This window comes from Herpailurus yagouaroundi, unplaced genomic scaffold (assembly GCF_014898765.1).
Source record: "Herpailurus yagouaroundi ecotype Mexico unplaced genomic scaffold, PumYag 29, whole genome shotgun sequence".
Classification (NCBI taxonomy): domain Eukaryota; kingdom Metazoa; phylum Chordata; class Mammalia; order Carnivora; family Felidae; genus Herpailurus; species Herpailurus yagouaroundi.
In genome coordinates, this window is record NW_024412377.1 from 66499292 (window position 1) to 66513563 (window position 14272).

The 14272-nt window shown below is 49.9% G+C and overlaps 1 protein-coding gene across 1 annotated transcript; it reads right to left on the bottom strand.

The window, feature by feature from the left end:
• Positions 1-472: 472 nt before the first annotated feature.
• On the bottom strand, positions 473-8715 carry F12 (coagulation factor XII). Its single transcript, XM_040446351.1, has 14 exons — positions 8583-8715; positions 8156-8213; positions 4255-4354; positions 4027-4097; positions 3623-3733; positions 3366-3497; positions 3110-3214; positions 2796-2961; positions 2500-2702; positions 2181-2403; positions 1831-1967; positions 1581-1730; positions 891-1039; positions 473-800 (listed from the first exon to the last, which is right to left on the bottom strand). Exons 1-14 carry the CDS (start codon positions 8637-8639, stop codon positions 633-635), a joined length of 1830 nt encoding a protein of 609 aa, XP_040302285.1. The 5' UTR covers positions 8640-8715; the 3' UTR covers positions 473-632.
• Positions 8716-14272: the final 5557 nt, after the last annotated feature.

Here is a 14272-nt window from a genome sequence, read left to right on the forward strand (position 1 = left end):
AGTTCGGGTGGGGGTGTTATCCACATCGCCAGCTCTAAGAGTCCACAGCACTGTTTTAATGTGAAGCATTTCTAACCATGGTGCTCAGCCTTGACTGCACATGGAATCACCTGGGGAGTTTTAAAAACATACCACTACCCACACCCCCTCCCTAGAGATCTAATTGATCTGAAGTGGATCTCAGGCACAGGTTCAAAAAGCTCCCCAGATTATTCCAATGTACAGTAGAGATTGAGAACCTCTGTCCTATAAACTTCAAAAGTTAAAAAGTTAGTTCATACAAGAGATAAATATATGGAGCCACCCTGCTCAGGACTTGGTACACAGTATGGCTCAAAGAACATCAGTTGGACACCAATCTATACTTTGTTTAAGATCTTAATAGATCCTGTTCCCCAAGGAGTATGGAGAAGTGCACCAGTTGACTGTTTTGGCATTTCCCATCAGGTCCCCTGGAGAACTATGCCTCTCACACATTTTCAGACGCACTTTATTGAGTGCCTACTCTATGCCTGGCGCCAGGCTGGTGGTGCTAAGAGGAATCAAACCCAACCCTTGCCATCCATGATTATGCATCAGCCACCCTTCCATTCCAGAATCCCCCCAGGAGGGAAAGACAAGTCCCTGGATGGTCAGGAATTGGTGTGCTCCTGGATCCAGGCCAGGTAGCTGGCCACGTCGGTGTACACACCCGGTTTGTAGCGGTCGCCACAACCGGAACCCCAGCTGACGATGCCTCGCAGGACAAGCTGGTGCTCTGTGGTCTCCTCCTCACACACTAGCGGGCCCCCGGAGTCACCCTGGGTCAGGGACACGTGGCTCAGCGCCCTTGGTCTGGAGTCTGGACTTGATGGGGTGGAGGAGGGCACCAAGCCAGCCCATGGGCTCACCTGGCAGGCATCGGTGCCACCCTCGAGGAAGCCAGCGCAGAGCATGCCCGAAGTAAAAGAGACTCCGTGCACGTCCTGGGCGGAGCAGCGCTCAGAAGGGATGAGCGGCACCTGCGCTTCCTGCAGGAAGCTGGAATATTTCCCGGCCCCTGCGAACCAAGGGCGCCTTCCTCACACCCTTCGCGACCCTGCTCACTCCCCACTAACTGGCCTCTGTTGCAGCAAGCCCGTGAGGAAGAGTTGCTATTAAAACCATTTCATAGACAAGAAAACTGAGACCAGAGAGGAGCCCGGATTTGAATGGAAGGGACGGAGCAGGAGTGCCTTGGAACCCCACTCCAACTTCCCACCCAATGTCTCCGAACAATATTTCCCAGCTAGCCAACCGGCTGCCCCAGCGCGAGGCCGGCATCCTTGTTAGCCCTTGCATCGCAGTACCAAGAAGTAACCAAAGGAAATTGTGATTCTCTCTGTACCCCTTAGGAGCCTTGGGGACCTCCCCTTCCCCTGCCCCAGCAGTGAAGCCCAGGCCCTGGCAGGAGCTGACTGCAGACACAAGGGCCCTGCAAATCTTCCCAACCCACCAAGTCAGCACCACCTGTCCCTAGTGGTACCAAAGCTGAGAATTTCTCTTGCCTACCCCGGTGGCCAGAGGTGTCCCTGCCGCCCCTAGCCAGCCGTTCTGCCTACCCTCAAACTGGTGGCCCCAGCCTGCCACCTCACAGAGGGCGGCTTTGGCCTCAGCTGGGCGGGCAGCGCTGCTTGGCAGGCACACCGGCTGAACGAAAGGCGACGGGAGCGCGCAGTGGCCGTCCTCTCTTTCCTGCAGGCGCAGCAAGGCTAACCCAGGCGAGGAGGAGGGTGAGACCCAGACGCTGGGACTTCGAGCCCTCCCCCACCCTTTCCCCTGGTCGCCGAGGGGGCGCTCCCGCCCCCGCACCCAGGTCGTGCTGGTAGGTGATGGGCGAGAAGGCCTCGTGCAGGCGGTAGGCGCGCACGGCCAGAGTCTGGCACTGCTCACAGCTCTGGTTATGGCGGTCCTGGCCGAGCACCACCGTCAGCTCCTCCGGCGGGGGCCTGCGGGCGGAGGGGATGCGGGGGAAAGCGAGCTCAGAGCCGGCCACAGGCCTCCTGCCCCCCGAGTCCCTTGCTGGGTTTCAGCTTCCTCCTAGGGCGCTGGGGAAGAGTGAGAGGGGGGTAGGGCATGGGTTCGGGTGTTGCACGGAAGCTGGGCTCGGAAGAGCCAGGAGCTAGGGTCCCGGGCAGGGCGCCAGACGCGGCGGGACTCGCCGGTTCTGCAGGCAGTGCGCCGCGGTCAGCACCCAGCAGGAGGCGATGAGGTTGCCCGCGCAGAAATTGTGGCGCCAGTACAACGCGGCGATGTAGGGGTGCGCCCCGGGCAGGGCCACCAGTCCCCCAACCACGCGGCTCAGCGAGGACAGCCGTTTCCGGAGCCGTTGTCCGCAGCTGGGACTCGGCAGGGGAGTGGGCTGCTCCGGCGTCGCGCCCAAGGCTGTGAGAGGAGCCCATGCTGAGTGCTGGGAGACCCACCAAGGGCTGGAAGGTAGCTCGCCGCACGCCCTCTGACTTCCCACCATTTCCCAACTACCTGGGGTCGGGGGCTGAGGCTTCTGCAGTGTTGAAAGCGAGGGCAGGGGAAAATCCGGGTGCTCAGAGGGGACCTGGGTTGGAGGCAGGAACTGAGGAGCCTCTAGGACTGGGTGTTCGCAACGTGCCAGGCGGCAATATTCCCAGCTCAGCCGGTCGCCGCTCCACACGAAGCACCACGGGCGGGTGTCGTTGTCCGGATTCCTGTAACCACCGGAGGGGGCGCTGTTAAAGGGTAAGGAGCACCAGAGGGCCCTGGGGCAGAGGGGAATGCCCCGCCCGCCCCACCCAGCGCACCTGCAGAAGGCATGGTCGCCCAGTCCCCAGTTCAGCGCTTGCTCTGCAGTCACGTTCCGGTAGGTGGCCTCTGAGGCCCACGGCTGACACCGGGCGCCCGACAGCGCAGTCTCGGCTGTGCCGCGGTAGTCAAGCCCGTGGCCGTCGTAGCATCGCGCCTCAGTGTCTGGGGAGAGAGGCGGCTCCTTGCAGCCAGGAACTGGTGTGGTTTCCCACTGCCCTCTCAGCCACTTTCCCCACTCTCCGGAGTCCCTCTCCCGGAGTCCTTCTTACCTGGGGGCGGAGCTTCTGATTCCTCCAAGATCCCTACTCACCCACATCGCAGAAGCGCCCTGCGTATCCCGCCCGGCAACGGCACAGGCGGTGGCCCTCCGCCTCTAGGCAGCTGCCTCCGTTGTGGCACGGGTTGGTGTGGCAGACTGGGAGATGGAGCACATTGAAGCACCTCTGGGCCCGAAGACCTCACAGAAAATTCCCCTTTCTTTCGGCACCCCGAATGGTTGCCTAACAGCTTTTCCTCCAGACCTCTGCCTTCCTCCTCTCAGGCCAATTCCTGACCCATCCACTCACCCTGGCTGGCCAGCGGCTTGCAGTGGGCATCAGGACCCTTACACTGGCACTCGGCCACACCCGCCGATTCAAGCCTATGCCATGTTTCTTTCTCATGGAAGAACTGGAGAAGCTGAGGCTCAAAGCATTTCTCTGGGGACAAATGGGAGAGGCCAGTGGTCTCAAGAGAGGCCAGGATCATGCCAAGTCTCCGGGGATCCAGAGACCTCTTCAGTGGGCCCAGGACAGCCCCTCACATGGCTTCACCATCTCCTTACCTCTCTGGCAGTGCTTCCCGGTGAAGTGTTCTGGACAGATGCAGTGTGGGCCTTTTGGCATGTTCACACAGGTCCCTCCATTCTGGCAGGGGCTGTGTTTGCTGCAGTGGTCTGAGAGATGGATACAGTGGAAGGAAGCGTGGGGAGCCTGAGTCAGACAGCCTGGGTCATGGGAGATAAGTCCCTATCCAAACCTGCTTGTCCTATGACCTTGGCACTCCAAGTTTCCATGCCTTAGTTTACCCACCTGCAAAATGAGGCTACCTTCTCCTAGAACTTCTCCCTCTGGAGGACGGGAAGGGTCTGGATGGGCCCAGAATACCAGGTGGGTAAGAACTGATGATACCCAGTAGAGTAGTGGGAAGGAGAGGGCCCTGAGCTACCCCAAAGGCTGTGTGTAGTACCTTTCACTTTCTTGGGCTCCAGGCAGTATGCCCATTGCTGGTCCTGCTCGAAGTTGGGACTGGTAGCACACCTGTAGAAAAAGATGAAGCTTCCCTGCTCTGCCCAGGGGACTGGCCCACCCTTCTCTCTCAGAGCCCCCTTTCTCCAAGCAGTGTTCCTTGGGCAGATGGATGGGCAGAATCTGTCTCCCACAGGTCCCTGCTCCAATCCCTTCTGGGTAGTCTTACCAGGGCTGGGGGCCAGGCCGGCCCTTGTGGATGCATGTGTGGTACAGTTGCCGGTTGTACTGGAAGGGGAAGTAGCAGGGCTCCCCAGTGACAGTGAGAACTGCAAAGATAACACACTCCCTGATGATGTTTCCCATGCCCCCACACCCTGCTCAGGTGCTACCCCTCAGGGCCTGGTTGGAAAACAGACCCTTGAAAAGATCGTTATGCCTTCAAGAGGTTCAGTTCTGCCAAATTGAACTTAAGATGTTCCCTTCTGCACTCAGACAGCTGGAGTGGGCTCCTGACCCCACCACCTGCTAATTGTGTGACCTTGGGCAAATCTGTAGCCCCCAGGCCTAGAAGAGTGCTGGCCACAAAGTAGCCAGCACTTAATAAATACACGTTGAATGTAGAAGTCACTTGACCACTCTGAGCCTTAGTTTCCTCATCTGTGAAATGACAACAATAATAGTATAGTTGACCCTTAAAAACCTAAGTTTGAACTACACAGGTCCACTTATGTGTGGGGTTTTTTTCGATAAATACAGTACTCTAAATGTATTTTCCTTATAATTTTTTATTAACGTTTTCTTTTCTCTAGCTTACTCTATTACAAGAATACAATATACTGTATAATACAGTTAACATACAAAATATGTGTTAATCAACTATTTATGTTGTTGGTAAAGTTTCCCACCAGTAGTCTACAGTAGGCTATTAGTAGTTAAGTTGTGGGGAGTTCGAAGCTTCTACATGGATTTTCTACTACACAGGAGGGAGGGCCTCAGCTCCTCTGACCTTCTTGTTCAGGGATCAACAATATAGCAGAAAAGTTTCAGTTTTGAGAGATGAAAAGAGTTCTGGAAATGGATTGTGATGGTTGTACAACAATAGAGTGTACTTAATACCACTGAATTGTACACTTAAAAAGTATTAAGATAGTAAATTTTATGTTATGCATATTTTATAATAAAAATCACTTTTATTTATTTTAAAAGATTTTTATTTTTATATATTTTTTAAGTTTATTTATTTTTGAGAAAGAATGCACACGGGGCAGAGAGAAAGGGAGACAGAGAATATCAAGCAGGCTCTGTGGTGCTGGCACAGAGCCCAACATGGGGCTTGAACTCATCAACCATGAGATCATGACCTGAGCTGAAATCAAAAGTCAGACACTTAACCAACTGAGCCACCCAGGCACCCCTTAGATTTTTATTTTGTGTTTTTAATTGTTTGTTTGTTTGTTTATTATAGAGAGAGCACACATGAGCACTGAAGAGGGGTAAAGGAAGAAAGAGGGAATTGTGGCTCAATCTCACAACCCTGGGATCATGACCTGAGCTGAAATCAAGAGTCGGACGGTCAACCGACTAAGCCACCCAGGAGCCTCTAAAGACTTTTATTTTTAAGCAATCTCTACACACAACATGGGGCTCTAACTCACAACCCCAAGATCAATAGTTACATGCTTCACTGACTGAGCCAGCCAGGTGCCCCTAAAAATCACTTTAAATGATGCAGGTATATTTGTACAGGAAAGTGTTCAAGGAGCACCTGGGAGGCTCAGTCAGTGAAGGATCAACTTTTGATTGTGGCTCAGGTCATGATCTCAGAGTTTGTGAGATTGAGTCCTGCCTCCAGGCTCTGTGCTGCCAGCACATAGCCTGCTTGGGATTCTCGCTCTCTGCCCCTCCCCCACTCATGCTTTCTCTCTCTCTCTCTCTCTCTCTCTCTCTCAAACTTAAAAAAAAAAAAGAAAAAAGTATTCATAATTTTAAATGAAGAAGGGCAGTTAAAAACGGCATGTCAAGGGGCCCCTGGCTGGCTCAGTCAGTAGAGCATGTGACTCTTAATCCCAGGGTTGAAAGTTCAAGCCCCATGTTGGGCATAGAGATTACTAAAAAATAAGATCTTGAAAACAAAACAAACCCAAAAAACCAGCATGTCAAATGTGGTCCTATTTTTGTACAAATATATTTACATATACATCAAAAAGAAATCTAGAAGGACATGCTCCAAAGTTTGTAGGAGTGGTTTTTAGAAGATAGCGGATTATGGAAGAATTTTTTCTTCTTTTGCATTTCTGTAATTTCTAAAGTTTTTACAATAAAAATGTTGCTAGTAGCTATTATTATTTTTAAAAACAGTATAGTATAGCCACTCTGTTTGCTGCCTTCTTGCTAAACTGTATTGGTAATCCCTAAACCAATTCTCACGGTGCTTTTATGGTCATTCATGGATGTGCATGGAGTGGTGAAAAATGTGAGGTCCTGAAGCACAAATTCCCAGCTAAGGTGAAACAAGGTAATGCTCTGCTTCTTGTTTCAGCTTTTCTCCTGTAACCATGTGTCCTTTTCACAGTCTATTCAGAGCCACATTTTTGAAATTTTGTGCTTCTGGTAGATGATTTTACTGTTGAAAATGACCCCCAAATATGGTGCCGATGTTCCTAAGTGCAAGCAGGCCATGATATATATTCTAGAGAACATTTATGTGTGAGAAAAGCTTCGTCCAGGCTTGAGTTATAGTGCTGCTGGCCATGACTTTATTATGAATGAAGGGACAACACAGTAAGTAAGATATCTTGAAACAGAATGACACATAAAATAAGCTTCTATGTTGACAGTTGATGAAAATGTTGTGACCAGAGCTCACAGGAACCTAACCTTAAATTTCCTTTAGGAGCAGTCATTCAGTATTTGCTAATTCAGTGTTCTCTGTGACTTTATAGAACATGACAACCATGAATGACAAGATTTGACTATCTACTTCAGAGGAGTATTGTGAGACCTAAATGAGATAATGTCTATCAAACACTTAGCACAGAGTCTGGCACATAGTATGTGCTCAATAAGCATTTTGTCGTTATGTCATATGTGCTGCTATTTTGTCGTTAAAGGCAAAGGCACAGCAGCACTCGCTGAAGGCCAAACCAGGAATAAGATTAAATGAGGAGAGACCCTTAAGATGTAAATGGGATAGAGAGGAGGAAGACTTCAAGTAGGTGATTAGGCAAAGGCAGGGCACTTAGGTTGGCTCAGGAAAAAGAGAAGAAAGCAGTTTGGCTGGGTGTGGAAAGATGAGGCAAGGAGGTAGAGGCAGGCAGTGTCAGGCGTGGGGCCCTAGTGCCATGCTGAGGGGCTGGGCCTGGCCTCACCACACAAGGCTTACCAGGACAGGGTCCATCTAGTTCACAATTTGAGGAAAATATTGAGTGCCTGGAAGAATGAAGGCAATGGGGAGCTGTTGCATGGTTTGAGGAGAGGGGAGATACAGACATCCCCCATCTAAAAGGGAGCTTGATAAGTAAAAGTTAATATAGTTTAAGCATTCACCATGCAGTAGTCTGTGGGCTGAGTGCCTCACGTGGATTAACAACTCATTTCTCCTTCTCCACAACCCTAAGAGATTTACTATTACCACCCTCATTTTATGGGTGGAGAAAATGAAGCTTGGAGAAGTCAAGTCACTTGCCCAGAGTCACCTAGCACATAAGTGATGAAGCCAGGATTCAGAGGCATTTGGGCTTCAGAGCCCTGCTCTTGTCCATAAGGGCCCTGGCCTCTGTGTGGCATGACTGATGCCTATGAGATGTACTGAGGGAAGGAGAAGAAGAAGAGAGGCTGGGGAAACTGAGGGAGACTGGAAGGCACTGGGCTGGGAACTCAGATATAGCCCAAGCCCTGCTCTCAAAGAGCACACAGTTCACTATCACTCTGGGTCCCCAGTGCCCATGGGAAAAAGACCTGACACATAGTAGGCACTCTGGTCTGAATACTAGCCAAAGTAGGGACAAAGTGAAGAATGTCCCGGATCCCTCCCCGTGTGCCAAGGGCCCCAAACTGACCATCTGCACACTCCCCACCATACTCATTCCCACTGAAGGTCTTTTAGGAGGCACAGCCAGGATACTTACCTACTGTGTGCTCATCTGCTCTGTGCTTATGCTCCTTAGGGGCTTTCCAAGGTGGAGTCTACAGGGGAGAGAAAAAGGGAATTTTCCCAGAAAGTCAGAGCCTACCTCTGATCCCATGCCAGTCTTCAGCTTCCTCTCATATCTCAGAAATGCAGGAATTTTCTCAAAAGACCCAGACCCTTTGTTCCTCTTCCTATTGTCTCCTCAAGGTCCCCCTCCCCCAGAAATGAAGGCCATGTTCTCATATCCACCAGCTCTAGCTGTCTCTCTTCCCTGCCCCCCTCCCCCAGGCCCTATGGGTTACTCTTGCCTTTCCAAACAGGCCTTCTAGTCACCTGGACCAAAAAGTCATGAGCAGAGGCCAAGGCTGTAATAGGGACCCCCAGGGCCATCTCAGCACAATCCTCCTGGCTCCCACAGCTCTCACCAAAAACGCTGACTCCAGGCTTCCCAGCAGGGACCCCAGGAACAGGAGAGCCCTCATGGCGTCTGTTAGTCTAGCTGCTTGCCCAGGAGTCCAGATCAATAGAATTGGTCAAAGGTCCTTGAGTCCTGGGAATTAGAGATTGGTCGAGCTGCCCTCTTGGGCCTGGTGGGGCATAGGCTGTTTGTGGAAAGTCAAGCAGAGCAGCTTCCTTGCTAGGCCCCCAAGGGCAGGGGAGTTGGGATTTGGTGAGGGACTGACACAGTGTGGGAAGAAGGACCTATGTTTCAGGTTCTACTGGGAGGAAGTTAAGGAGGTCCAAGAGAAGCTTCCTACTAAAGGGATCTTAGAGTCCATGATGAGGTATATTCATTTTCTGTTGCTGCCTAAAATTAACCACAAACTTCATAGCTTAAAACAATACCCATTGGGGCACCAGGGGCTCTGTCAGTTGAGCATTCAGCCCTTGGTTTCGGCTCAGGTCATGATCTTATGGTTCGTGAGTTTAAGCCGTGCGTCAGGCTCTGTGCTGATGGTGCAGAGCCTGCTTGGAATTCTCTCTTTCCCTCACTCTCTACCCTCCTCCCCCCACTCTCTCTCTCAAAATAAATAAAAACTTTTAAAAGATAACCATTTATTTGCAAATCTGTAGCTCAAAATTCCAGCACTGTGTGACTGGGTTTTCTATTCAGGGTATCACACAACTGTGATCAAGGCTGAGTTCTCTGAAAGGTCTGGAGGAAAATCCATTTCCAAGCTCATTCAGGCCATTGGCAGAACTCAGTTCCTTGATTTGTAGGACTGAAGTCCCAGTTTCTTTGTAGGCTGTCAGCCAGGGGCCAGACTTAGCTCCTAGAAGCTGCTTGCATTTCTTGCCATGTGGTCCCCTCCATCTTCCAAGCCAGCAACAGAGACTCTTCCCCCATGTTGACTCTCTCTCACACTTTGAATCTCTTTTGCCAGGAAGAATCAATCCCATTCCATTTAAGGACTTCCCTGATTAGGTCAGGCCCGCCAATGATAATCTCATTTTAAGGTCTATTTACTTGGTACCTTACCTACATTTGCAGAATTCTTCTATAGAACATCTAGATTAGTGGTGGATTGAATAACTAGGAGAAGGTATGCATACACCATGGGTCCTGGGGGCCATCTTAGAATTCTACCTACTACAGAAAGTGGGCCAAGAAAGTAGATGATCCTATGAGAAAAATGCTAAACCAAGAGGTGCTAAAATGTGCAGTTGGAGCAAAAGTGTGGGAGATGGGATGGCATTATTATTTCTCCTGCCCCCAAACCATTTACCTTGATTCAGTAGTGACACCCTGCTTTTTCCTTTGGGAACCACTCCTCCTTCATCCTCTGGGTGAGTCTCTAGTGCTTCCAGTTCTACCTTCAGGTCTAAGCATGGGGGTGTGGCCTAGGTCTAGCCAATCAGAGCATGGTATCTCTAGACCATAGCCATTGGTTCTGGGATAAGCATATACACAAATTTGGCCAGAGTCAGCCTTGGGACTTTTGCCAGAACTTTGGGAAAAAAGATACTTCCTTCCCACTCATGTCACCAGGAATGCAAGCCGGGAGATGTTGATTTTGTACTGCTTGGGGAGACACTGCCTGAGAAGGAAACCTACACATAGGAAAAGTAGAACAAACAGGGAGGGAAGGATGGAGGGATGCTGTGGGAGTCAGCCTCCAAGATGTTCCCTATTGATGCTCATCTCCTGGATTTCATGCCTTAGTATAGTTTCTTCCCACATGAGTTAGAGTCAGAGCTGTTCTTTGTGTCCAATAGAATATGGCAGAAGTGATGGTTTTGCTCAGCCCAGGTCATAAAAAGGATTGCAGTTGCTCACTCTGGGGGAAGCCAGCTTGCCATGTTGTGAGGACACTCAAGCAACCCTACAGAGAGGCCCATGTGGGGAGAAAGTAGTCTCCTGCCAACAACCAACACCAGTTTGAATGAGCCACTTTAAGCCTGGGTGGCTCAGTCAGTTAAGTGTCCAACTTTGGCTCAGGTCATGATCTCAGGGTTTGTGAGTTAGAGCCCCACCTTGGGCTCTGTGCTGACAGCTAGGAGCCTGGAGACTGCTTCGCTTTCTGTGTCTCCCTCTCTCTCTCTGCCCCTCCCCCACGCATGCTCTGTCTGTCTCTCTCTCTCTCAAATGAATAAACATAAAAAAGTTTTTTTTTTAATGGGCCACTTTGGAAGTGGATACTGCAGCCCCAAACAACATCTGGCATGCAACCTCATGGGAGGTCTCAAGCTAAAACTACACAGCCACATTGCTCCTGAATTTTTTTTTTAAGGTATAATTGATTCTCGAACCTTGGGGACAGTGAGAAATGATAATTGATTGGTTTTTTTTAAAGTTTATTTTTGAGAGACAGAGAGCACTAGCAGGGGAGGAGCAGAGGGAGAGAAGGAGAGAGAGAATCCCAAGCAGGCTCCATGCTGTTAGTGCGAAGCCCGACAGGGGGCTCAATCTCACTAAATGTGAGATCATGACCTGAGCCAAAATCAAGAGTTGGACACTTAACTGACTGAGCCACCCAGGTGCCCCAATAGTTGTTTAAGTTTTTTTTTTTAATGTTTATTTATTACTGAGAGAGAAGAGAGAGAGAGAGAGAGGTGGGGAGGGACAGAGAGAGAGGGAGACACAGAATCCGAGGCAAGCTCCAGGCTCTGAGCTGTCAGCACAGAGCCTGATGTGGGGCTTGAACTCACCAACGGTGAGATCATGACCTGAGCTGAAGTCAGACGCCTACCGACTGAGCCACCCAGGTGTCCCAAGTTTTTTTTGTTTTTAATTTATTTTGAGAGATACAGAGAGACCCAGCAGGGGAGGGGAAGAGAGAGAGAGAGAGAAAAAGAGAGAGAGACAGAGACAGAGACAGAGACAGAGAGAGAGAGAGAATCCCGAGCAGGATCCATGTTACCAGCATGGAGACTGAAGCAGGACTCGAACCCACAAACCGTGAGATCATTATCTGAGCCAAAACTGAGAGTCAGACACTTAATGGATGGAGCAACTCAGGTGCCCTAATTGTTGTTTTAAGCCATAAGTTTTAGGGTGATTTGTTACCAGCATTTGATAATTAATATAGATGGATTGATTCCTAATAACTTACCCCATCCCTCAGCTGAGGTGGGAGTGGGCATGTGACTCATGTCTGGCCAATCAGAACACGGCCTCTCTCTGTCCTCAGTGATTTGTTCAAAAGGAAGAGCTGACCCCAATCAAGTTGGTAAGAGGCAGCCCCAGGATTTTTGCTGGAATCTTTAAGACAGAGGCTTTCTCTTTCCATAGAAGTTGCCTCATTGGTAAGCAGTGAGCATGGAGCTGCTGGCAGCCATCTTTAACACCTCAGAAAGAAAACCTGCCTGAGAATAAAGACAAAACAGATTAAAAACAGAGTCAGAATATGGGAAGGACAAATTTTGAGTGACACCATTACAGACCTGGGATCCAAAGACAAAGTCAGAACTACCACCTCTTCTCTTAAGTTACTTGAACCAATAAATTTCCTTATTTTGCCTAAGCCACTTTGAGTTGCAACCAGAAGTCCTAACTGATGCAAGAATTCATATATTGTTACCAGGAAGTTTCTAAAACAAAACAAAACAAAACAATACTTCCCATGATCACTCTGTAAGTCAGTAGCTTAAAGTAGGGAAATAATGACCTTAGAAATAGGGACTGGAAAAACAAAACAGCAGTGAACCTGAATCAGGAAACTTTCAATTTCATCGAGGCCACTGACTCCCTCAGTGTGACCTTTGGTCAGGGGCTCAGCCCCTATGAACCTTAATTGCCACACCTCTTTAGGGAGGTAGAGGCACTCATACTGTCTGGCCAGCTTGTTGAGATAGCTGAATGGGAATACATTTGAAAGGGTAGAGCCTGGCATACGGTAAGGGCTCAATCTACAGAAGTTTGTAAAGAAACTTTCCCATATGGACACACTCCCCCTTCTCAGCAATTTCTACACAACTGCCCCAGTTCTCCCTGCACACCTTGGTGTCTTCCATCAATTTTGGACTAGGGAAAAAAGGCACCATCTTCTTTCCCTGGCTTCTATCTTTCTACTGCTGGGGTGTGGGTCTATGGGATGAGAAATAGGAAGCCATAAAGTTCCTGCTCACAAATATCTGGATACACACACACAAAACCCCACTTCTCTCTAGCAGAGACTTGGGGCATAAATTTCAAGAGGTGACAGAACTGCCTATTCAAAGACAAGTTTAGGGGTTCAGAAAGTACCTGGACTACCATCTTTCATTCCTTCTCAGTTGGTGGCACCATTTTTCTCCAATTCAGCTTGTCAGCATGGAATCTTTGTGCAAATGGAAGCCACTCCTTCCTCCAGACAAGTGCTATCTGGCAGAACTTTCTGTGATGATGGAAATATTCTCTGTGCTGTCCAATATAGTAGCCACGAGTCATATATGGCTCTTGGATCTCCTCACATGTCACACCCTGAGACCATTCCCCCTCACTCTTTCGTATTTTGTCCTAATGTCTTTTTTTTTTTTAAGTTTTATTTATTTTTGAGAGAAAGAGCAAGTAGGGGAAGGGCAGACTCCCACACAGGCTCTGCACTGTCAGCATGAAGCCTGATGTGGGGCTCAAACCCATGAACCGTGAGATCATGAGCTAAACTGAAACCAAGAGTTGGACGCTTAACTGGCTGAGCCACCCAGGTGCCCGCGTCTCAACAGTCAATTACTCTCTGAGACCATCCTATTTATTTGATTACTTATAGGATTAACCTTTACCCCCCTTCTAGCACGTAAGCAGAGAGCTTGGCTATCTTGCTAATACCACTGTATTTCCCAGCACCTGGCTCAATGCCTAGCACAAAACGGGTGCTCTGTATTTTTGGATGAATGAATGGATAGGGATCAGAGAAGCCTTGCTGAATTCGGCTCTGCCTTACTCTCACTACTTTCTCAGTTTGGACAAGCCTTCCTTTTCTGGTGTGTAAAGCAGGAGTGGGATATCAGCCTCGTTTTCTTCCTGGCCTTTGACGTGTCAGCCATTGGACTTCTGGCACTCCTGTTCCCCACCTGTATAATGGGTGTGAGTTCATCCAAACATCTCGGGGTGGTAGCGCTGCCTTATAAGGCAGCAGAGGCCGAGGGCGGGCGAGGCCGTGTGGGTGGAGAGAAATCACAACATCCGGCTGCGGGGGCGGGGCGGGGGCCGGAGGCTGGGGAGCCGCTAGGGAGGACGCCAGTCTTTTTTGGACTTCTCCCCGCTTCCGATGTGCGCTCTCCAGAATGGGCCAACCCAAAGAAATATGGCTGGACACATGGCCCAAAACAGCTTACAGTCAGCCCGCAGGAGGCCCAAGATAGCAAATGCATCCCTTACAAACCCTAGAAAAGTCAAGACTAGTTAGAGGGACCCGGGCCACACCCCTATTTGGTGGTCCAATCAGGGTTCAGTGATGAGGATGATTGACGTTTATTTTATCCAATAAAACTCCAAGATTTCAGGGCGTGACCAAGAGGACCCACCTCTGTTGTCCCCGCGGAGGGCTCGGCCCTAATTGGCAGTTCGCTACCCTACGAAGGTCCAGAAATTCGAACCTAGAGGCTGAACCCAACCTCGGACCAACCAGGAAGAGGTGACGTATAAAGTCCCGCCTCCCTGCTCCTTTGAGCGAATCCCTGGCGCGGAAGGCGG